Source organism: Anabrus simplex, chromosome 3 (assembly GCF_040414725.1).
Source record: "Anabrus simplex isolate iqAnaSimp1 chromosome 3, ASM4041472v1, whole genome shotgun sequence".
Taxonomy (NCBI): domain Eukaryota; kingdom Metazoa; phylum Arthropoda; class Insecta; order Orthoptera; family Tettigoniidae; genus Anabrus; species Anabrus simplex.
The window spans coordinates 16,416,471-16,441,981 of NC_090267.1; the positions used below are offsets into that span (position 1 = coordinate 16,416,471).

The 25,511-nt window shown below is 38.3% G+C and overlaps 1 protein-coding gene across 1 annotated transcript in view; it reads right to left on the reverse strand.

The window, feature by feature from the left end:
• Positions 1-418: 418 nt before the first annotated feature.
• Positions 419-25,511, reverse strand: part of LOC136866618 (uncharacterized) — a 69,409-nt gene continuing 44,316 nt past the window's right edge. The window contains exons 3-4 of the mRNA XM_067143736.2: positions 3,584-3,951; positions 419-426 (exon numbers count right to left, since the gene is read on the reverse strand). Of these exons, the coding sequence (XP_066999837.1) occupies positions 419-426; positions 3,584-3,951 (376 nt within the window). The remainder of the gene's footprint in view (positions 427-3,583; positions 3,952-25,511) is intronic.

Consider the following 25,511-nt stretch of genomic DNA (forward strand, 5'->3'; position numbering starts at 1 on the left):
CGAATATGAGTGAAGATGAATACAATGACGGACTCGACGAAGATGATTTTCATGAAGACCCAACATTCGGGCCCTGTGGATCAAATGAGCCACACTTGTCTCAAGGGAACCCAATGACCTTGTTCGTGATTTAAATGTTGAAACAAGACGCGGAGCTTTAACCATCGCGATTAATCGGATGTAATCTTCTTTCTCTTGGTACGAAGGCGAGTACTTTTGATGATCGCCGGGGAGAATTTTTTATATTTCTCGAGAAAGAGGACATGGTTTTGTAATCATACCGACTCTGTATTGAAGAATCAAGGACACGATTTCAGTGCAAATGAGTTGCGCTTCTTCATGGATTCTAGCAGTTAGTCTCAAACCGGTACTATCCACAATAGGAGCAAATTCCCTTCTGCTCCGACTGCTCATACAGTTAATAACCTGAAGGAGACACATGAGAACTTCAAACTGTTACATTTAACCAATAGGAGAAATTCAAAAGGCACATGTGTGCAGATTTCAAGGTAATTACAATTTTGGTCAGCATACACCTAGGATATAAAAAATGTGCTGTTGCTTTGTACGCGAGTACAACAACAGACAGACAAGAGCAATATTGTGGGAGAGAAATGTAATGAACACTCCTCTTGTCGACCCCAAAAATGTGTATCAACTTCCGCTGCACATTAGATTGGGTCTCATCAAAACTTTGTCAAAGCTATGGACAAAATGTTACATGCATTCAAGTACTTACTAGAGATGATCCTACGATCAGTGAAGCAAAAATAAAACAAGGAATATTCGAAGAAATTAAAGAATAAATGACTGATGAACACTTCCCTGACATGTTGAGTAATGTTCAAAAAAGGCGTGACCATCTTTAACAAATGCCTTTAAGAAATTTTTAGGCAACCACAAAGCAGAAAGATAGAGCAATATTGAGAACACACGACCCTACAGGATGTAACATGTCACCTACATTTCTTGAAGGATCATTTGATATCCTTCCAGATAACCTGGACATCGTTTTTGACGAACAAGGCCACCGGTTCCACAGGGATATTTCTCTAAGAGGAAAATGTCATCAAGGCAATTGTAGTGCCGCAGCGTTGTCCAGGTACTGCTGGAGCTTATGAAAGGACTTTTCCGGGGCAAGGAACTCCAGGAAATCTAGCAAGAAACCTTTTTCTTTTTAAATTGCTCACTTCTTTGATTCCTGTGTACTGATACAATTTTTTTGCACTTTTCATATGGAACTCTTGTTTTGAGGGCGTAACATTTCGCCTAACCCATTAATACATAGGCTGAGTTAAGCACTTACGAACACAGCTAACGCATGAAAAATGCGACCGGTAGAGAAATTGTGAAAACAGATCTGGATTCAGGGACGAATTACTTTCCAGAAAAAGTCGATTTTGTGTTTTTGGCTGAAAAATTTGTAGAAAAAATTAGCAACCATATCGAAATTAGATGCCATGTTTTGAGAAGTTGCAGTACTTTTATATTACTATGTATATCGTTTTTAAATGATTTAAGAAAAGAGAATACTTTCCTCGTGATTTAATGACAATAAAGGAAATCTATCTAGATCTCTTTAATTTGAACAAGCTCCACAATGAACCCTTCGTATCATATGCTTTTGAGGAAGGGTCGAACAAAAATACCAGTTCAAAAAGTTAATTATTTATTTGAAATTAACTCGAAGAGTGCATTTAGAGCTATTTAACAAACTGCTGTGCTCACTGCAACAATTCCTCGCACGGGATGTCATTTTCTTTCTTGAACTAGAATCACATATTCTACTTTACTAAACGAACTATGCAGCTCATGGATAATTTAAGGCTAATCTCCAGTCAGAAACAGTTGTTTCCACAGTAAATCATCATCATGGCTGCCAATGGCTATTTATTAATCTGATGTGATTCAGTATTGCAATATTATCCTACAGTATACAAAATTTTGCAATAGTGAAGTGACTGAAGTGGCCAAAGTACGCACTTCACTTTCGAACGAAAATATTAATTCTCTACAGAATTTCTTCTTTCCCAGGGCCTTTCTCTTACATTAATTCATTTTGTGCTCTGAAATACCTGGTAAAAGAAATAGGAGGGTAGACGAAAAGTGCGGGGTTATATTGAATCCGTTAATATGATCTATCACAATGCCTGAACTACTAGTGCAGAAAACACTTTCAACATACAAATAGAGAGGACGCTGCCAGCAGAAGAGGACGCCATGAGAAAATCAGCTGATGCCATTCACCAATGGCTAATATACCCATGGTGTCAGCGTACGAAGGAAGACCATACACTTCCGTGTTGTTTTCTGTGTTATAGTAATACTGCACGTACAGACATATAGAAAGCAGTTCTATAGATTGGAACAAATTATCAAAACGGAGATTTTAAGTTTGCAATCATGTGAACAGCCCTCTCCTGGAGAGAATTGAGCTAGATCCCAGCATGAGGTTGTTAAGAAGATGTACTTTTTTAAAGAGTACAAAAGCTTGATAAATTCTCCGGAGTCGTGTAACAGATTTTTAAAAAAATTAAACCTCTAAGAAAACGTAGGATATTATCGGAAGTGATTGAGCAAGCGTCTGTTTAAGTGTACTTCATAGACTGAGATTGGATCTGCACTGTCAATGCACTACATAGCGCAAAAGTAGACTCACACACTGCACGAGAGACGCATGTTTCAATAACGTGAATTACGATTTGGTTTCCAAAGCTCCTCTTCTTCGCAAACATAGTACTACTCATATTACATTAGTACGGCCCCTCTCTCGAGTTAGTCCTCACGTGTACTTTCACATTATATCATTAATCAAAGCGCACTTGCAAACTGAAATCATTATTCTCCAATGTGAGTTCTCTGATGCCTCTTCCAATTACTGCGATCGGTGAATCTGCGCCCACATTTCGTGCAAAAAAAAGGCTTTTCACCAAGATGAATTAAGACGTGGTTTCTCAAAATTGACTTATCACCAAACACTCTACTGCACTCATTACATTGATAAGGTCTCTCGCCGGAATGAGTTTTCAAGTGCATATTTAATTTATCTCGTCGTGCAAAAGTACGCCAGCAATGTGTACACTGTAGCTGTCTTATTTCAGAATGGGTTTGGAGATGTCTCCTCAAGCCACTTTGATCAATAAAACCGTGTCCGCACTTCATGCAACGGAAGGGTCTCTCACCGGAATGAACGAGGATGTGCTTTTCAAGACTGTCCTTAACAGTAAATTTCCTACTGCATTCATTACATTCGTAAGGCCTACGCCGAAATGTACCCTCATGTGCCTTTCGAAGTTACTTCTTTTCGCGAAAGTGAGCTCGCAAACTGAACAGCGGAACTGCCCTTCTCCGGCGTGAGTTAACAAGTGATATTTTAGGCCTTCGAACTGAGTAAACCGTTTACTGCAGTTACTACATTGGTATCGCCGTTCGCGAGAGTGAGTTGATATATGTCTTCTTAGGTTATTGCTCTGGGCGAAGCTCCGCCCGCACACCGCACAACAGAAAGGTCTTTCTCCCGTGTGTGTTAACATATGACTTTTCAAGGTTGACTTAGCAGTAAATTTGCTTCTACACTCATTACATTCGAAATACTTCTCATGGTGCGCTTTAGAGTGTTCCGAAAAACGTCCTTTCGGGAAACGGCGGTTGCCCATTCTACAATGCTTCGGCTGCAATTGGGCTGACGGATGATATTTTAGACATGACCCTTCAGGAAACATGCTACTGCAGTCAATATATTTATGCAGAGTATCTGTAGAGTGAGTTAAAATATGCATGCTACGTTCATCCATTTGACAATCTCTTCCATTACTTTTTGTAGAGCAGAACATTCCTGCTTGTTTGCGACTTGGCAAGTGGCACATCACAATAGCTCTTGCATTTAATGCCTTACAACAACCACCATTTGAATGTGTTGGCCTTTTGATTGATATTACAACTTTCTCCACCCTGCAATACACAAGACAATAACATTTATCACAAAAAAGTAGTACTCATTAAAGAAGTAATACCAAATCCTGTATCAATATTTTTTTGCAACTTTATTCAGTCTTGCAACATTCTCCACAATGGTAAACACACAAAACATGTAACCATATCTCTGGAAGAGTATAAAATCAGGTATAAGTTGAGGGAGGAAAATTAAGGTTAGCTTCTAGACATTTACGAACATAACAATTATTTATGCCTTAATACCAGAATGTTGGACATGTTCAATGGAACTTTACAAGCATTCTTTGCCGTGGGTACACTTGGGAGAGTTTTATTAACAGTATTTCTGCATTTATTGTTACCTTGCAAGTGAACTTCCTGGGTGAGAGTAGCTAGACAGATAGATAGCTATGTATACATCAAAGAAAGGACAATAAGTTCCACCTTTTCAATACTATATATTGTGTGAAAGTTTTACATTACAGTTAAAACATCACAACTTTTGTACATTCGGTACCGGTTTCGACAGATTCCCTGTCATCATCAGCCGAGAATAATTAAACAAAGACAAGTATAGATCATGATTCTTATGGTGTGATTACAATGGTGGATAGTATTGAAAAGGTGGAACTTATTGTCCTTTCTTTGACGTAAATCTTGTTTCAATACGGAACCTAAATATGAAATTCTTAACGTTAAAAGATAGCTATTTGGTTTACATAACTGGCAAAGTTAGGGACACATATCCCTGTTTTATGCTAAACCAGTGAGTACATAAATGACAATATAAAAATATTTAAAAATAGACTGACAAATTTCTATGCCACTATGCTAACCTACTGTAGATAAAATATCTACTATTCTACTCAACATAAAATACATGAACATTTTGCTTCCTATGCACAGCAATATCATAACTATGAAGAAATTGAAATACAATAATAGTAATATTATTAACAATACACATAACTGAGTTATTACTTTTAATTTCATGTTCAACACCAGAAATTTTCGTTTCTCATGTTATGACAGTCCATGAAAAATTATGAAGTAAGGATTGGAATAGAGATAAGTAAACGGGAAGCACAACTGAGTACTTCTACTACTCTAACAAAAATGATGAATGATATGATGCTTATAAGATGAAGCCAAAGAAAGACCAGGAGAAGAACTGTCATACTATGATCATATCTCATGGAGATTTTCAGAACACCCTCTTTCAAATATTACATGATTTGATTTCCCACTGACCTAATGTGGAAAGAGGTTCCATTCATGCCTGGCCTCTACAGCAAAGAAATTGTAGGTTGAGGATTTATGCTTAAAAACAGGGAGCAATGTCTTGATCAGCACTCTGGCAATTTTATCATGGAGTTCAGAAAGGCTATGAAATCAATCTTACATGTACGTTGGGGAATGTAAGGATTTGGTGCTGTGAAGTCAAGGTAACCAGCATGGGTCTGCCTTCGAGGTGTAGCCATCTAAGGTCACCGTATGACTGCAAAGAATCATCTGAAAATTTAAAATTACATATAGATCTCACACTGGTATTCTGTGGATGCTCTAATTTATCTCGGGTTTCTGTGTTTTCACACCTTTTTAAATTGATTCCCAATTGCTGGATATTGGAAGGACAAGGATTTTGAATAGTTTCACTGAAACATTTTAATGTGTGGAACATTGCAAAAACCAATTACTCTTGGACATTGTCTGATCAGAACTCGAGAGGTGCGGGTTAATATTTACTCAGAGGTTTTCTATAATTTTACAAAAGGGCCAAATGCTGTTTTGATATTGAACATCAGGGACTGACATGCAGTAGTTTCTGGGTGGACAACTGCTATGGTATTTTTGGTATACAATAAGTCTATGCTGGGAAGACCATTTGCTTATTGCACCTATAGGCATATTAATTTGCATAACTGCTGTCAAAATGTTAGTTGTTTTTGCATGGATGTACAACTGTACACCGTCAGTGTAAATTTGATGTTTATGATAAGTCAGCTGTTTAGGTAGGCCATTGAAAAATACTGAAAATAGCACACAGGCCAGGGTTGACCCTTATGGGACACCTACCTTCACATGCTGCCACAAGGGAAGTGTTCCTTGATTGATGACAGGTGGTTGAAGTTGTGGTAAAATAGGCATCTATCGATCTCAGAAATCTGTCGGATTAACCTAAGTAATTTAGTTTTGATGCAAGCAACTCATGGTCTACAGATTCAAATGCTCTGCTTATGTCTAATAATACTAGAATTGTAACTTTTCATTCAACGATAGCCTGACATATATCATCAGACATGCTTAGTAAGGCAATACATGTACTGTGATTGTGTCGATTATCTGACTGGTGCAGGTCCAATATGTTGTGGTTGTTGAGGTAATTCCGGACTTGATTATGTACAATGTGCATGAGTCCCTTGGCTACTACTGACTATATTAATGGGTCTGTAGTCACTATCTAGTCTAGGAGATTTTGATTTCAGTACAGGATATACCCGTGATTTGATTATGTAAAATGTGTTTGTACCGAGCTCGATAGCTGCAGTCGTTTTAAGTGCGGCCAGTATCCAGTATTCGGGAGATAGTAGGTTTGAACCCCACTGTCGGCAGCCCTGAAAATGGTTTTCTGTGGTTTCCCAATTTCACACCAGGCAAATGGTGAGGCTGTACCTTAATTAAGGCCACGGCCAGTTCCTTCCCACTTCTAGCCCTTTTCTATCCCATCGTCGCCATAAGACCTATCCGTGTCGGTGCGACATAAAGCAACTAGCAAAAAAGAATGTGTTTGTGTCCCTTGGCTACTATTGACAGTATATTACTGGGTCTGTAGTCACTACCCAGTCTAGGAGATTCTGATTTCAGTAGCGGATATACCAGGGCCAATTTTCAGACTAGGATATGGACTGTTTTGAAGGGAGAAGTTGTGTATGAATGTCAATACTGGAATAGCAGTGTCAATCATTTTCTTTAACATAATACCTGTATCGTCCACCCCTGTGTATTTAGTTTTAGTTCACAAGATAGTCGCCTTCACTTGCACAGGTGAACATAACTAAAATAAAATTTGTCTCCTCCAATGGGTTGTGTGTTAGAATTTGCACTCAAAAGTTTCTATTTTGCTTCTTCGTTTAACTCTACACAGGAGGATAAAAAGCGATCATTGAATACATCAAGGGAAATCTCCGAATCATCTCTCTTTTCCAGTTTATTTAGTCCAATTTGGTGGACTGACTGCCATAAAGGGGCAGGTCTCACGTGAGGCTTTAAAAAGTCATGGACATAGCTTAGTCGAGCATTTCTTATGGCATGAGTCATTGTATTATGTAGTTACTTATAGAGAATAGTATTTTCCTCCATTGGGTTATGTTTATATATTTTCTATGAGATGTCCCGCCTGGTCATTATAGTTTTAATATCATCACTAAACCACGGGGAGAGTCTTTTTACAGGCAAGTGCCATTTGTAGTGGCGAATGCTTCTCAAGAACATGCAGTATCACATTACTGAAAGTGGTTACTATGTTGCCTATATTAGATTTACGAATTACTTCTTGTCATGGCACTAAGAAAGTGTTTACCAATATTTTTTGTTATCAATATGGCTATAGTTTCTGTTAATTACGTGCTTAGACTTATGTTTGGGGATTAAAGTACATAAGTCATACAGAAAATATGCTGGGCTGACAATGCAGGAGCCAAGATGTAATACTTTGTCAGTGCAATTTAAAAATCAGATAACTGATGTGTATTCATTTCACATTACAGAAATATCGAAGTTACAGCCCATGATAGTCAAAACACAAATATGAATTAGAAAGAACAATTAATGATATATTTTTCAGCCCGTTTGGTTCTCCTTGAGTATTGGAAAGAACAAATAAAATTGTAGAAAAGGATCAAGAGGAAACACCACATTAAGAGTCTATAAAATATAATTAATCTTGAAGGGTCACTCCCTGTTATATCATAAGAAACAAGACATAAACAGGAATATATAAAATACATGTTCTTGAAGTCTTGTAGAAATATCAACTGTATCAGAATATATCATGTTGCAGAAAAGTAATGAAAGTGACTATTAAAAAAATGAAAATAAGCATGTGGTCAATACAGAAAAAAACAAAGAAACATAGCATGTCAGGTGTTGATCGCGGCAAGGGAGGGTGAAGAGGAAATCGGGGGAGGGAGAACTTACACTGAGTGACTGGAAGAGTTGTGACTTTTTTGTTTAATCAAGAAGGATTAATAATGTATCGAAAAGAAGGTTAGTTTGTTTAGTAATTGCATTTAAATCAAAAATAGGGTTAAAACTTTGACCAGAATGGATGAAGAAGGTTTTATATATGTTCAATAACTTGCCCTCGTTTTCTCTATGGAGAATTAATAGATCGCTGCCAATGGATGTGAATTCATGCTACAAATCTCTGACATATGTCATTCATAGCTGAAAATCGACTGTGCTTTTTACCATTAACTATTCAAGATAATGGATAATTAAATTTCTTCCAGTTAGTCCAATACAGCTTGAATTGCAATTACGATATTTAAGTTTGTGAACACCTATCAGTTTCATGTATTACACAAAGTTTCTTATTTTTTTCTGTGTTGATTTTTCTAATTAATTAATTTTCTGCAACACAGTATTCTGATAAAATTGATATTTCAGCAAGACTTCAAGACAAGTGTTTTATAAATTCTTATTTATGATTTTGGTTGTTTTGTTTTTTAATATACAGCACAGTGTGACCCTTCAAGATTAATAAGATTTAACATGGTGTTATTGTCTAGATCCTTTTCTATGAACTTTATATTCTTTTCAAGACTGAAGATGGTCCAAAAGGGCCAAAACCTGTATCGCAATTTGCATTTCCTAATTAACACTTGTGTATTCATGAGGTGGACTTTAAATTAACATGTTTCTATACTCTGTCAGGGTTGTTCACTACTATTAGGTCCAGTAGAATGTGTGTAAAATTTTAATGTGGTGAGTGGGAGAAAATAAGAGGATCATTATACTGTATGCCTGAAACATACTCAATAGTTGGGTTGTTTAGGAAGAGTCTGGATCTAGAAAGTTTGCACTGAAGTCACTCAGACAACAAGCTTTGGGCAGTTTCTTTACAACACCTAAGAAGCTTTTCACAGTACAGACCTGCATCTTTTCAACATACACTCAGGTTGATAAGCTATACATTTCATTCCAAGTTCCATAACTGAAGTGTAATTATAAGAAATAAATGGACAAGAGCCACCTTTTCAATACAATATATCAAGTAAACAATGTTACATTAGCCTCAGGCCTAGTTTCAGCCAATTAGTGGCCACCTTCAGCCAAATAAAAATTAAACAGATTATGTGATAAGTAAAACATGCATATACCAGACAAAGACAATGTTATTATACCAATTTATATGGTCTTTATTGGACATTATAAATTTTCCAGCTAACTCATTCCTGGTTGCCAGCATTTCACCCCAGTGTGCTAAGTTGAGCTCACCAGTTGATAAATAGCACACCCACAAGACGCATGGCTAGTGCATACTGTGCAGGCCACTGCGCAGGCTACTTGGAGCCACCAGCAGGCCAATGCACTATGAGAGACTTTGTCCCATTACCAAAAATTGATGCCTGCCTGGTCATCAGATGATACAGATATTGCTTCCCATAGGGAACCTGACATATTTGTCTCTAATGAGTAAATTTATAATCCTTGTACCAATGTATAAATGTTCCTTTATTGGACATTATACATTTTCCAGCTAACTCAATTTTTATAAAAGTAAAAAATCGTACATTGGTCAAGTAGGTAGGAGCTTCCATACAAGATACTTAGAGCATTTTAATGCCGTGAAATATAACAAATGTTCAGCCATGGGACAGCATATAGGTGATACCAACCTTAAGTTCACTAATATTAACAAAGAAATGAATGTTCTCAAAGTTATACATAAAGGCCCCCTGCTCAATATTACAGAAAATTGTTTTATCCATCTGGAACAGTTTCTCAATCCTAACTTCAATCTAAATACAATTTCGGAGAAATCAAACATTTTAATTGATCTTATAATTCCTATCTTTGGTAATCACTTCTCAGATAAAAGGAATTCTTTCTTTCATAATCTCTTTACATTCCATTCTCAGCAGCTGTCATTTTTTTCCACATCCTTCAGCCCCTCCTTAGACACCCCTTCATTCATTCTCCCCTTCCCCCTTCCCATCACCTTGCTTCTGAATCCCTCCCCTCCTCACCCTATCTACTCTTTTGTTTACATTGCCTACTTCCTCCAGCAAGTCAGTGGTTGTTCAACATCAGATATTAAAGGTGAATCTAATAAACAGAGCCCGGAAGTTCAGGCATTTATTTTGGCTAGAATAGGCAGGCAAATAAGCACTTACAATTGAGGAAATAGGCACTAGAATAATTAAAATAGGCATTTATAATGACAAAAATGGGAACTAATATAATAAAGATGGTTTAATGTAAGCTACATAATGCACATCTGCATCCCATTTTACTACTTAATCTTATGTTCTCCTGAGGGCGGGGGTGATAGAGTAACATCGACGGTATCCCCTGCCTGTCATAATTGGCGATTAAAAAGGGGACCAGGGGCTCTCAACTTAAGAGTGTGGGCTGGCGACCACGGTCCCCCTGAACTGAGTCTGGCATTGCTTCCACTTATTTAGCAGATTCGTCGCTTTACTCTTTCATACCCGAATTCCCTTGGTCAACTCCTGTTCTTTTCCTACCCCGACGATATTAGGTTTTCAAGGTCTAGGGAGTTTTTAATTTTCATGTCCTTTGTGGCCCTTCCCTTTCTTTTGCTGATATCTTCATTTTTCAAAGTGTCAGACCTCTTCCATTTCCTTCTGATTAATGTTAGTAGAAGGTTGTTACCAAGTTGTTCTTCCTCTTAAAACAACAACCACCACCACTTAATCTTACGTAACAGGAATGGGATCTGACAACCTCTCGATCATTTGGCTTGTGGAGTGAGTTTTCTGTTGAGATTTGTTTAATATAAAAATACTGTTTGTGTAAATGTTATTTTATATCCAATAAATTAAATAAAACTGAAATTGTCTACTTTATTATTAACACAGTACATTGGAATCATATTTTCTTTTCTTTCCATTGATTACTTTAAATATATAATGATCCCTGTGAATTCTTAGGGTTACGGGTGGGGTAAATAACAGCAGAAAGTATGCACAACTCAAAAGTAGTTTAAGAAAAGGCATTAAATTATCAAATAGGCAACCAAAGCTAAACTAGGCAAATAAAGGCAAAATAAAAACTGGTACTACTGTTCCCCAACATACGGAAACATGTTTGTCTCTGTTTGAACTTCGATATAAACACACAAATATAAAAAGCATTTTCCTAACTTCTGGGCTCTACTCATAAATAATTTTTCCCCTTTTTAATTTATTTTCTGTAGGTTTATTTATTCCTAATTCTGGCTATCATTTCCAGATTTACTTCTTTGCCCGAGGTCCTAAGTCAACTTAAAGACATCATATTATGACATGAAGATAATAACCATAATTTTTTTATTATATCGATTTTAATGTTATAATAATTCCTGCAACATTGCCCTTGTCTGCTATGTGTATGTTTTAGTTATCACATAATCTGTTCAATTTTTATTTGGCTGAATATGGCCACTAAGTGGCTGAAACTAGTCCCAAGACTGATGTAATATTATATACTTGATATATTGTATTTATTTCAATTTACGTCAATATATTTCTTATAATTGCACTCAGGTTTTCAATCATACTCTTGATTCAACTGACAGACAATTTGAGGTTTCAAGCATGAAGAGACAGACGCACAGATCCCTTCACAGCATTTGCCAAGCCTGTCATTCCTCAGGTCAGGTAATTCCTGGTTCTTAGCATGATGTTTGACTTCCAACCAACTTTCACTGCGTAAGATACTATTGAAGGACAGTGGAATATTCCTCTTAGTGAATTGATATGAGTTTGAGAAACCAAACTCTGAGCATTAAAGTGACATAAGCAAAAAGTGCTTTTATCTCCATTTATGGCTGACTGGAGAATGTGTGTTGTACCTTCAAGGTGTGGGGTGCAGGACAAATGAGGACCAGGTAGTTGGATTGAAGGGATGGATGGGGAAGGGAAAGTGTGAATAGGAAAAGTAGAAAAGTATTGCTATGGTCAGAGGGATTATGGCTGTCTATGGTATGCTTTGCCAATTGCTAAAATGAAACTAATTAGCACAAGGAGAACACAGCATGCAATTACTTCCAATGAATAACTAGCAATTAATGAATTGTTACATGTTGGCAAGGTACAGTATATAGATGAATAGAGAAACTGGCAGCATTCTACTTCTAAAATGTATTAACTAATTATTTAATGTATATGTGAACACTTTCAGGCTTACCAAGATCACAACTTACACTCAAGCACATGACATACAATTACACAGTTCATGCTCTCTCTTGTTCTTGCTGTTCATTTACACAAATTCACACAGACTTCAATCACTAACACTACAGTCTCCCTCAGTCACAAAGTTACTTCATCTCCACTATCAGAGTCCACAGTTCACATCCCACCCATAACAGTCTTGCTGTTTAGGATGAGTTCGTTTTCTACACTAGAGTAGAACTCAGTTCACAGCCCCATACCAACAGCCAGTATTCCCTCCCTCTGCACAAGAACATGCAACATTCTCTATAGTAGGTGGCCCCAGAGATACAACTCATGATGACAGGTTTATAGAATGAGTCCACAGTTCAACAAACAGATGGTCCACAGCTTGCCCCACTCAACTCAGGCCACCACTCACACTCGCCCACTAACTATCACAATGGCTCTCAACTGCTGAGCTCAAAATGAACTGAACCCACGACTGTAGCACTCATCACTCTTGCTTGCTGGCAGAACTCCCATTGAGCTCCTCAATTACTAAACTAACATCACAGGTCGCACTTGACTTGTATACACTAGGCCCTCCCCATCTACGTTTCCAGAAGGAACATGCCTCCCAGAGTCTTCCCAAAGACAATACTCTCGGCACCTCCAATGAGGGAGAAGGATAATCCAGATAGCAATGGAGGGAGAAACCGGCCCTCCCCTGCCTGGTGATTGGGGTAGGGAGAGGTGTGGGCCTTCCTTCGTGATGTGTATGTAACTGGAGCTGACTAGCTTGCACACCTTCCTGTAGCTGTACCTCAGCATGGCAGATGCAGCGGCTCACCATGCCACAGTATTTTAGAGAATTAAATTGACAATAATGTCTGTTAGGTCATCAGCCCAGAGGCTGGTTGGATCCTCAATTAGCATCACCAAAGGTTATGCGGTTATAAGGAAACCCCAAAAACCAATGGCAGCACCAAAATGAGGTGTACTAGGCAAGACGAGGAGTGAGGTAGTTTGCCATTGCTTTCCTCACTGGGTCAGAAAGTACTACTGCAGCACGACTGACCCTATGAGCAGCACCTTTCATAACACTCAGATGCACTAGTCATGCTCTGAATGTCATTACTCAGCACTACCCATACCCCAGCAACTTCCATATTGTCACAGCCATGGATGTTGACTGGGACTTCGGTGGAAGCTACACTTTACTCTGGCCAATAATAATAATAATAATAATAATAATAATAATAATAATAATAATAATAATAACAATAATAATAATAATTGCATGCAACAGCAGGTTAAGCATACATAATAACTCAATTAGGAGCTTATTCAATGTAATGCTGATATTAGATCTATGTAGATGTAATATGTAGGCCCTGACTTAAATTGGAAACAGTTAAGAAAATTATTAGAGATTAAAGTACACCAAGAGATGGTTGGACAAGAAGATAGATAAGCAAATAGGTATTTAGGTAAAAAGATGAACAGATACAGTAGATCGATAAATACAGACGTAGAGAAAGTTCTTTCAAAAAAGAAGAAGACTACTTTTCAGGTGTGACTTATGGTAAAGGATGGGAGTGGACTCATAGTCAAGTGATAAAATATCATTGGAACACAACCTTAATCCATAGTAAGTTCCTTTAACTGGCACACACTCAATTTCTTCCTGTTTACCATGTCTCCTAAATCAGCCCTATTGTTTGTAAGTATGTTGGATTGCTTTTCAAGATGGACATCCTAATAGCTGCAGGATCTTCATGAATTGTTGTCAATGATCTTTTCAGTATCCTTTTCATCACAAAGACATCATTTCATGAGCAATAAGACACAAACTTTCACTATCATAGGTTGCGCTTTACCTGGAGGTCAAAGACCTACCCTGTGACACCAATGTTATTAAGTGTCACATCTGCGCCTACTGCTTTGCACATGTTGAGCACAAGTACATCACAATTTCTGTTCGCACTTTCAGGGATGCCAAAAATTCTCACAGTTTTCTCCAGCTATACTACTCCAACTAATCACACCTAACATCCATATCTTCCTTCAGTTTATGGATTCCTGCTGCCTTCCTATCAGGTTCTTCAGTTAACTCTGACAACAGTTCAAAATTCAATTTTAAATTCTATTTCAGCTTTTTAATGACCACTTCTGTTATACAGGTCAATATGGCCTGCACAATTTTTTCAATGTAGCTTTGCGAGTTAATGAAGTCATTCTGTGCATACTTTACAGGGCGGTTGAAGTTGGTAGCACTGGTAGTGGCTGCACTTCCAACTCCGTTGTTTTGGTAACCGAATATTATATTTATTAATATATTATTTATTTATTTATTTTACTTTTTTATTTATTGCTTTGTAGGTGGCAAAGTTAGGACTCTTGGCCCTCTCTTGCACATAACCACTATAGAGGTACATCATTGGGGGGGGGGGGAGATTTTGAACACATAACATTACATAGTAAATAAGAACCTACACAGAAACACATTACACGTTTCTAACTCAAATTCATTCAATCATCCAGTCATACAAGTTAGTCAGCTGCATTCAGCATGTAGTCTCGGCAAGCAGTCTTAAATTTAAGTAATTAGGTGGTATTTCTGACACTGACTGGCAGAGAATTCCAAAACCTAGAACCTGTCACAGCAACAGAATTCTTATACACAGAAGATTGGTGATCAGGAATAGAGAGGAGGATAAATATTTAAGCTGGGATGAAATGTATAGTAGTCTGACTTCAGAGAGCAGTCGATTTATATGTATCAGTATGTGATATGTTCGTCACTTATCAGGTTTCAGCCATGAAATAGTGTGATAGCACGGGGTGACATGTGTATCTTAACTCAGACTGTAAATAAATCTAAGGTCACAATTTAGCGCGCACTGAAGTTTTGAACTCTATTCTTTTGTTGCGTCTACAAGAATGATGTCACAGTAGTCAAGGTTGGGAAGCACTAATGTTTGTATGAGCTTGACTCTCACATTACAAGGCAAAACGTTTCTATCTACTTTCACCAAATGAAGCATAAGCTTATTTTCTACAAACATTTTTAGCATATTCAGACCAATTTTACATTTTGTTCATTGTAACTCCAAGATTTCTCACAATTTGGCTGAATAGAACAACTTTGCCATTCAGTATAACTGAAGGAAAAGTTTCGTACATAGAATGGTCAACAATTTTTGAGAGCCAATAATGATTGCTTGTGTCTTGGAGGGGTTAAGGAAGAAGGAATTCTTTAAGGAGTAAGCATAAAGTCGCTGAAGGTCAGCATTGATGCTTATTACGGCTTGAGGCAAATTGGAGGCCTTACAGTGACAGCATATTTGTAAGTAGTCCGCATAAAGATGGTAGCCACAATCATTTAAATTAGATTAAACGTTGTTTATGTACAAAATTAAGAGCAAAGGGCCTAAAACACACCCCAGCAGCATGCCTGCTTTCCTGGTTAGCCGGTGAGAGGTTTTATCAAGGGTTATAATTTGTTGTATGCAATTTTTGAGGTACGATGAAAAGAAATTAATAGTTCGCTGTTTGAAGTAGAAAGATTTCATCTTGTTTAATAGAGCCTGTATGTTTTCAGTGTCAAATGTGCTACAGAAAAATTGAGGAGAGTAAGGGTTGTTACCAGTCTTTGGTCCATTGTGTGTCATATGTCCTCAGTCACTTTGAGCAGGACTGATGTTATGTTGTGCCCCTTCTTGAAGCCAGATTGCAATGGGTCTAGGAGAGAATGGTTGTTTAAGCACTCCAACACCTGCTTATGAACCAGACGCTCAAGTATTTTGAAAATTGCATTAACCTGTAGATGGATGGTTGTAGGGGTTAGGTATTTTTAGGCACAGGGATAACATGGCCAGTTTCCATAGTGAAGGAAAGGTTCCATTTGTAAGGCAGTAGATAAAAAAGTGGGTAATGACTTGTAAAACAATACCAATAATGTTGTGTAAGAAAGTTATGGGAATATAATCAACTCCTCTGGATTTTGATTTAATGGTATATAATACTTTTTTTAACTTTATTAGTAGTGACAAGGTGGAATGTAAAATCTTGCTGGTCAGGTAAAGGATTCATTACGGAGCTGGGTACTGAGTTTGGGGGATTTAGTACATTCATTGGTGTTCTTTCGTATATACAGTACATTCATGCAATACATGCATACATACACCATCACTACAGACCATTATACCTTTCAGTGTTCAGTCTGCAAGCCTCTGTGAATTTACTAAATGTCACCACAATCCTCTTTTTGCAACTAGTGCTGTGGCCTCATTTAGTTCTATACCTCTTATCTTTAAATAATTAGAAACTGAATCTAACCATCATGTTCTTGGTCTCCCTCTACTTCTATTAACCTCCATAACCGAGTCTATTATCCTCCCAGGTAGCCTATCCACCTCCATTCGCCTCACACGACCCCACCACCGAAGCCAGTTTATGCGTACAGTTTCATCCATTGAGTTCATTCCTAATTTAGCCTTTATCTCCTCATTCCAAGTACCCTCCTGCCAATGTTCACACCTGTTTGTCCCAGCAACCATTCTCGCTACATTCATGTCTGTTACTTCTAACTTACAAATAAGATATCTTGAGACCACCCAGCTTTCACTGCCATAAAGCAAAGTTGGTCTGAAAACAGATCAAAATAAAGATAATTTCGTCTGGGATCCAACATCATTCTTACAGAATACTGTTGATCGCAACTGCTAGCTTACTGCATTATCTTTAATGCACCTTGATTCAATTTCATTTAGTATATTACCATCCTGGGAGAAAATACATCCTAAATACTTGAAATTATCTGCCTGTTCCAGCTTTGTATCACAAGCAAGTTGCTTTATGTTGCACCGACACGGATAGGTCGTACGGTGATGATGGGAAAAGAAACGACTAGGAGTAGGAAGGAATCATCCATGGCCTTAAGGTACAGCTTGGTGTGAAAATAGGAAACCACAGAAAACCATCTTCAGAGCTGCCGACAGTGGGATTCGAACCCTTTTCTCCCGAATACTGGATACTGGCCGCACTTAAGCGACTGCAGCTATCGAGCTCGGTGCTTTGTATCACCAATCTGACATTCAGATCTGTTGAATTTCTTACCTACTGATATAAATTTAGCCTTCAAAAGGCTCATTTTCATAACATACTCATTGCACCTATTTTCAAGTTGCAAGATATTAGACTGCAGCCTTTTGGCACAATTTGTCATTAAGACCACATCGTCAGCATAGGCCGGACTGCTCATTACATTTCCACTTAATTTAATCGCTCTCTGCCACTTTATACCTTTAAGGAGATGATCCATGAAAACTACGAACAACAAAGGTGAAAGATTACAGCCTTGTCTAACCCCTGTAAGTACCCTGAACCAAGAACTCATTCTACCGTCAATTCTCACTGCAGCCCAATTGTCAGCATAAATGCCTTTGATTGATTTTAATCATCTACGCTTGATCCCATAGTCCCCCAGTATGGTGAACAACTTTTCCCTCAGTACCCAGCCATATGCCTTCTCTAGATCTAGGAAACATAAACACAACTCTCCATTCCTCTCGTAGCATTTTTCAATTATAGTTGTTGCAATTCTTCCTGTTTCCTTGCTTATAGATAGGCACAATTACTGCTTTTGTCCAATCTGAGGTTACCTTACCAACATTCCATTCTATAAAGCCATTTTATACCTGCCTTCCCATATACTTCACCATTTCAGGTCTAATTTCATCTATACCTACTGATTTGTGACAATGGAGTTTATTTACCATTGCTTCCACTTCATCAAGCGTAGTTTCACCAACACCATTTTCCTCCTCCCCATGAGCCCCGTTGTTCGTGACACCACCATGAAGATTTCCTTTTACGTTGAGAAGATTTCCTAAATATTCCCTCCACCTCTCCAGTGATTCCCTGGGGTCTATTATGAGTTCACCTGCATTATCCAAAACACTGTCCATTTCCTTTTTCCTTCCCTTCCTAAGATTCTTCATTAATTTCCAGAAAGGTCTTCCTGCTGCTTGAACTAGCCTTTGCAGGTTATTAACAAAATCTTCCCAAAACTTCTTTTTGGATTCAACAAATATTTGTTTTGCTCTGTTTCCTTCACCTACAGACAATTCCCTGTCTGCACCAGCACTTGATTGGAGTCATTTTTAATAAGCCTTCTTTTTACGTTTGCAAGCTGCTCTCAGTTCATCATTCCACAAAGATGTTCCTTTTCTTCCATCTTTATACATAGTTATTCCTAGACATTCCCTTGCAGTTGCTACTGCAGCATCCCTGTATGCCACCCATTCTCTTTCTATATCCTGATCCTGCTTACTGTTCACTGTTCGAAACTCCTCACAAATTATATCCATGTACTTCTGTCTAATTTCCTTGTCCTGGAGATTTTCTACCCTTATTCATTTGCAGACAGATTTCACTTTCTCTATCCTAGGCCTAGAGATACTTAGTTCGCTGCAGATCAGATAGTGGTCTGTTTCATCGAAAAATCCCCAAAAAACCCATACATTCCTAACAGTTCCTGAATTTGAAGTTGGTTAAGATATAGTCTGTTACGGATCTGGTACTCCCAGCCTCACATATGTAGTGGTGAATAGCCTTATGCTTGAAGAATGTATTTGTAACTGCTAAACCCATACTAGCACAGAAGTCCAGCAAATGCCTCTCATTCCCACTAGCTTCCAATCACCCTTTCATGTCCTTCAGTTCCATTTCCAACTCTCGCACTGAAATCACCCATTAGCACTATCCTATCCTTGTTGTTGGCCCTGACTACGATGTCACTCAATGCTTCATAAAACTAGTCAAGTTCAGCCTCATCTGCATCCTCACATGGTGAAAACACCGAGACAATTTTCGTCTTAATTCCTCCAACTGCCAAACCTACCCGTATCATTTGCTCATTTATGTGCCTAACAGAATCTATGTTGTGTGCAATAGTATTCCTGATGAACAGTCCTAACCCAGACTCTGCCCTTTCATTTTTAACACCTGTCAAGTACACTTTATAATCTCCTATCTCTCTCTTGTCACCTTCCCTTACCCAAATATCACTTACTCCTAGCACATCCAGGTGCATCCTCTTTGCTGACTCGGACAGTTCTACTTTCTTTCTTCCATAAACCCCATTAATATTGATAGCTTCCCGTCGAATTCCATTTCGTTCACCAAGTTGTTTCCAAGGAGTCCTTCACCTGTAAAATGGGAGTGGGACTCCATTACTCCCATAGGCCCAAGGCTTGCTTAAAATGTTCTGAGCTGAGTAAATTCATGAAGCAGTATGCTACCCTACTTACACATAGTCCAAGTGAGGATCTCTCCTCTAAGGGGAGAGCCTGAACACAAGAAGACCATGACTCAGAATATGTCCGAGATGCCCACTCCCACTCTGTAGCAACTGGTATCCCAACTCTCAGGACCACTTACTAGGCCACTCAGCCGTTGCCATTGGTTCACGAACTAGGATGTGACTACAGTAACCCACACCATGAACCATTGGTGTTCTTCCTCCAGTAAAGAATTCATTTAACTTATCGAGTGGTAAGTCTGGCACATGAGGTTGTTGCTGAGGTTTCCGAATGCCTACGGAATGAAGCATGCTTCAAGCACTGCTAGAATTCATATCTGCAGTCATGTTACACAAGTAAGTAAATTTACGGTTTCTAACAAGCTGTTTAATTTGATTTCTAAGGACCTGATAATTTTCGAAGTCACTTTGGTCATGACTTCATTTAAAGCATTAATAAAGTGCATCACAGTGGGCCATCATGATTTTAATTTCATCATTTAGCCGAGCACAAGATGGACAAGTAACTTTTATCTGTTGTTTAGGGACGTGTTTATCGTACAGACTGATTACAAGGGAGTTAAACTTGTCTACTTTCGTATCTATATCGTCCAAGAAGAGTACGGCATACCAGGGTAGATTGTAAGCGTCATGTCTTAACTAGTCCATATCAATGTCTTTTGTGTTTCTGGAAATAGCATACTTAGGTTTATATTTTGACATTCGGAGGGAGTAGGATACATAGATAAGGTCATGAGTGGAGATGACTGGGACTGAAATCCAGCAAGTTATAACTTACTTTGAGTTATTTGTCACAACGTGGTCAATGAGCAGGTGTGTAAGTGTGAATAGGAGGCTCTAAACAGAGGATGGTCATACCACAGGAAGAAAACATGTCAATAAATTTAATAATATTCAGGAAACTCAATTGTCAAAAATTATCAGATTTTGCTCCAGTGCAGCATGGGCTCATCTGTGCGGGAAGGTGCGGTATCCATCTGATGAGCGGATGCTGCACTGGGGCAAAACACTGGTAATTTTTGATAACTGAGTTTCTTGAATTTTATTTAGCTACCTCAATCAGAGGTCATATTTTTAGTCGTGTACTGTAAATAAATTGTTTAGTTTTGTACATTTAAGTAAGTAGGTTAATGTTAAAGTCCCCTATGGCAATAATATGCTCGTAACTAGGCAGCAGGTCAATTAAGGGGAATTTGAATTCAGTCATATTTGCTATTTTGTGCGGCTTGTATACAGTAACTATAAGGAGTTTCTGGTGGTTAACAATGACTTCAACAAACAAGAATTCTGGCCCTAGCTGTGCATTGTTAGGTGATACACATATCACCCTACTATTTAAGTTCTTTCTGCAGTATGTGGCCACCCCACTTCATCTGCTGTCATCGGATCTATTGCGATGTAAGAGGGAATACCGGTCAAGTGGTTTCATACTGGAGGGTAAAATTGGCGTAAAGCAGCTTTCACTAATACCAAGAATATGGATAATACCTTAACTCATTATGACTTGAATTGCATCAAAGTGTGCTACCAAGGTGAGAGCGTTGACATGGCAACACTGTAAACAGTTGAGAGAGGGAGATATGAATGTTTCATGAGATATGAGATATTTTATGATACGAATTTGGAAGAAATCAGAGATAAATACAAACAGCCAACTTCCACAGGTTTTTATCATTCCACTGCTGTATAACTACTTCAAATTACTTGAAAGTGTGGATTCTCACTCAGTCACATCAATCACCAAGCATACCAGACCTGCAATGCAGGCCCCTTCCACAACCGCCTCTGTCGTTATCCACTTATAACAATGTAGCAATATTGAACAATCATTTGTTTGAAGTTAATTCATGATAATTAGGTGCAGTGTTATGAGAGCATTACAATGGAAATGCAATATCCTTCAAAAGAGTGCTGAAGTATATTTACTAGCAAGTAGCTCCTTAAGAGACACCTGATATCTCATCCTGGAGAACGCCCCTACCACTATCATACATGCAGTAGCACATTTTCTTACATGTCTCATTTTAATATACACACCTTAAATAATTCTGGAAAAAACATCCAGTAAATTACAGCATTCGTTCACTTGGTCAGGTAACCTTAAGTACTGTACAAACTCTAACTTCATGTGTTATTATTTAAACACAGGAACGTGCGTTCCTGAACAACAATTTTATACTTTGTAACATTTATTTTTTTGCCCAAAATTTGCAAGTGTAGCAAAAGCAAGTTTCAGATGTTCATATGTATTTCCTCACAGTGATAAAACCAGAATACCATGAAGGTACGATAATACACATACCAAAACTTACAGGACTTCAGTAATAATTTGTCAAGAAGTTGATCAATCATTATTCACGTTATAACATTGTATACTGTTTGAGAACTTAAAAACACGGATTTATGATAAATAATCAATTGAGCATGAACCCTTTCACACTCAGCCTATATGCAGGGGTTTGCTTGATGAAGCTCAAACTAATTTTTGTGATTTTCCACACAAATTACAAAAATCAACACGTAAACAGTATAACACACATTAAAATAAAATAAATCACACTAATACAGGAAACTACAAGCATTTCAGAAATTAATATACCTTGGATGTATTATTATTGGTAAAGCCAAAAAAAATTATTATACTTTGAAAATAAATTTTAATAAATAAATTACGGTTTTCAATGACAGAAAGATCAGATATTATTGCGTCTTTCTTCTTTACTCTTAGACCTGAAAGAAAGAACATTTAATTCTGAATTTGATATCAATATGATGTGTGTGCTGCAATTCACTCATGAAGCATGGCACAAAGTTATTCACTGTACATGTAACAGTCATCGATGTCAGGTTCTCATGGTCTGATGTACGGTGAGCAGCTGTGACCGTGTCATTCCCACATAACAGAAATCACTTTCGGTAAAAGAAGGTCATTATTACTGCCTAAATCATCTGAAAATTCAAGGATATTGGCCTCATTCAGCCTTGAATATGGCCTATTCACTACGATAAAAAGATGCCGCAAGCACGTGCAACAACGGAGTAATGAGGAGTAAAATTATATTTCGCGAAGTAGAGCAAACACATGATATACCAAAGAAATTAAACAAACTCTAAACTAAACTGATAGCAAGATCAAATTGTTGTATTCATAAGCCAACAAAAACAGATCCATTCAATAACAACTTCGAATAACACAAGATAAACTTTCACAGTTAAAAGATATCATTTGTCAAAAATAAATATATTTTGTCGGGCTGGTGGATATATCTGTAGAGCAGTGGCGTATGCTGAGTCCAAGACGTGGGCTACCACTAGACTTAGGTTGGGCCGATGACCTAGATATTAGGCCCCTCTAAACAACAAGCAAGACTTAGGTTACTCCTTTTCGATGGTTGGTTTGGTGAATGTCAAGCTTTTTAAGAGTTTTGGGCTGCAGCCAATAGCCAACATCGTAGCCCTCTGCATTGTCAAAGCTGTTTCAGAAGCGACTGTCCTAGCCTCTGATACTGTCAATACTCAACACCTGATCAGTGGAGATGGTAGCCTAAGGTTTAGCAATTTAAAGTCCAACTTTGTAGCTAAATGGATACAATGCTTGCCTTTGGTATGATGGCCCTGGTTCAGTTCTCAGAATCAACCCCCTTGTGCTGTTAATTCCCCTAGCTTGGGGATTGGGTATTTATGACGTCTTCACCATTCATTTCATCCTCATTAGGTCACCACCAAGCCTATACAGATGCCATGCACCATTACTATTATTATTATTATTTTTTCTTTTGCCAGGGGTTTTATGTCGCACCGACACAGATAGGTCTTATGGCGACGATGGGATAGGAATGGCCTAGGAATTGGAAGGAATCGGCCGTGGCCATAATTAAGGTACAGCCCCAGCATTTGCCTGGTGTGAAAATGGGAAACCACGGAAAACCATCTTCAGGGCTGCCGATAGTGTGATTCGAACCTACTATCTCCCGGATGCAAGCTCACAGCCGCGCGCCTCTACACTCATGGCCAACTCGTCCGGTATTATTATTATTATTATTGTTACGGAGATATCCGTGGTAGTTATGCGTGAAAGAAGGTGCGGGGTGGTGAACGGGTCTCAAGTTACTAAAGTAAAATTAATTAAAATTTAACCAGGTTATATTTTCTTTTCAAAAACAAAGAAATAACAAGCATGGCAGGTACAAAGTAGCAAGTTCAAAAGGGTAGTTACAATATTTACAGGATTTGGGCTTCGCGCCCTGAAAACACAATTCTTAAGCAACTAGCCCAACTTTACGATATACAAATTTCAACAACGGGGCAGAAGACCCCAATCGAACCCTGGAGCACTTGCTCCAAATTGCACAGTAAAGCCTCCTCGAGGCATACAACACTCAGTTCTCAAAAGAGCCACTCGCTCTCAAATTTAAGCCTCTCCCAGGCCACACCAAACTCCACCTTCAAGCTGTCCTCAACGGACATAAACACAGGGGCAAAATACCCAATCTACTGAGGTCTATTAAATGAAAAGCAGGTTAATTAAACGACCTCTAAAATAACAATTTGAGAGGAGGCGAACTTGCACTCCTAATACACTTTGATTAAGACCTACTTGGCACTAGGCCGTTAATACAAGGGCTAATCCCATACTAAAGAGGTGACTTAAGGAGAGAACAATTTGTTTTACGTTATCGAAGAATAGGTTGAGAAAAATAAGTTCACCTCAAAACAATAGGAGTGGGACCTCTAGAGGGTTAGCACTCTCTATCCCAGTATGTAGACTTAAAAGAGAATATATGAAAAGAGTAGTTACATTTAGGAAAAGGTTACATGGTGGAACGCTTAGAACCCGCCCCGAGAGTTAAACTGCTGAGCAAGCAAAGAAAGAAGTTATTAATCGGCCATTACCTTGTTGTTGACCGCTGCCGAGGAAAGAGGCGCTTCCCGCCTCCTGCTATGTACTAAATACACTGAAAGATGGAACAGAAGTGGCCCGGAGACCCTAAAATCAGCAGTTTATATCCTCTCGCGGAAGGTTCTAGGCGTTAGGGGAATGAAAACACCCTCCCACAAACTTTTTATTGGCTCGGGTACAGAAACATATCCAAGTTGGGGGAAGATACATCGGATTGGTCGGAAATAACTCAAAGAAATTCAGGATTGGTTAAATGCAACACAAGGGGAAAGAGAGGGGTATACAGCCAACTTAACCAAAGACTAAAAAAAAATTTAGCAAAGAACAAACATTTGAAATAAAAATTTCTCCAACAAAATAGTTCTTTGACTCCGCACTAGGTTGCACTATTGTTGATCTTCAGTAGTGTCCTCTAGAAGAGAAAGTTCACACTGCTTACTTCAAGCGAAACAAAACCACATCAAAAATGACACAGTTCAAAAACTCAAAATTTTCCACGTGGTGACATCTTCTGAGAAAGTAGAGAATTAATAGCGTAGATAAAGTTCAGACTTCCTCCAGCAGAGGAGTTTCAACTGGCGCACATTTTAAATTAGCGGAGTGGAGGTGTACCGCCCGGTACAATTATTAAATACACATTTTGAATTTTACAGCACTACCAGTAGTCGTGCCCATCATTCACTGTTTAATTAGCTTCCTCGGGAGATCAGTGGTGGTGTCTGACCCATGATCACGGGTTCGATTCCAACCAACAAAAGAGAACACTACACCTGAAAGATTGCATTTAATTTTAGCAGATATACATATAAAAGAAAACTATATTACTCTTATAACAGCAGCCTTCCTGCAAGGATGTAGAAATGTCAACACTCTGTTTTTATAAGTATAAGGTGAGGAAGTATATACGACGCAGTGGCGATCTGATAGAGCAAAGCCTAGCATACGTATCCCCCCGGTCTCCATACAT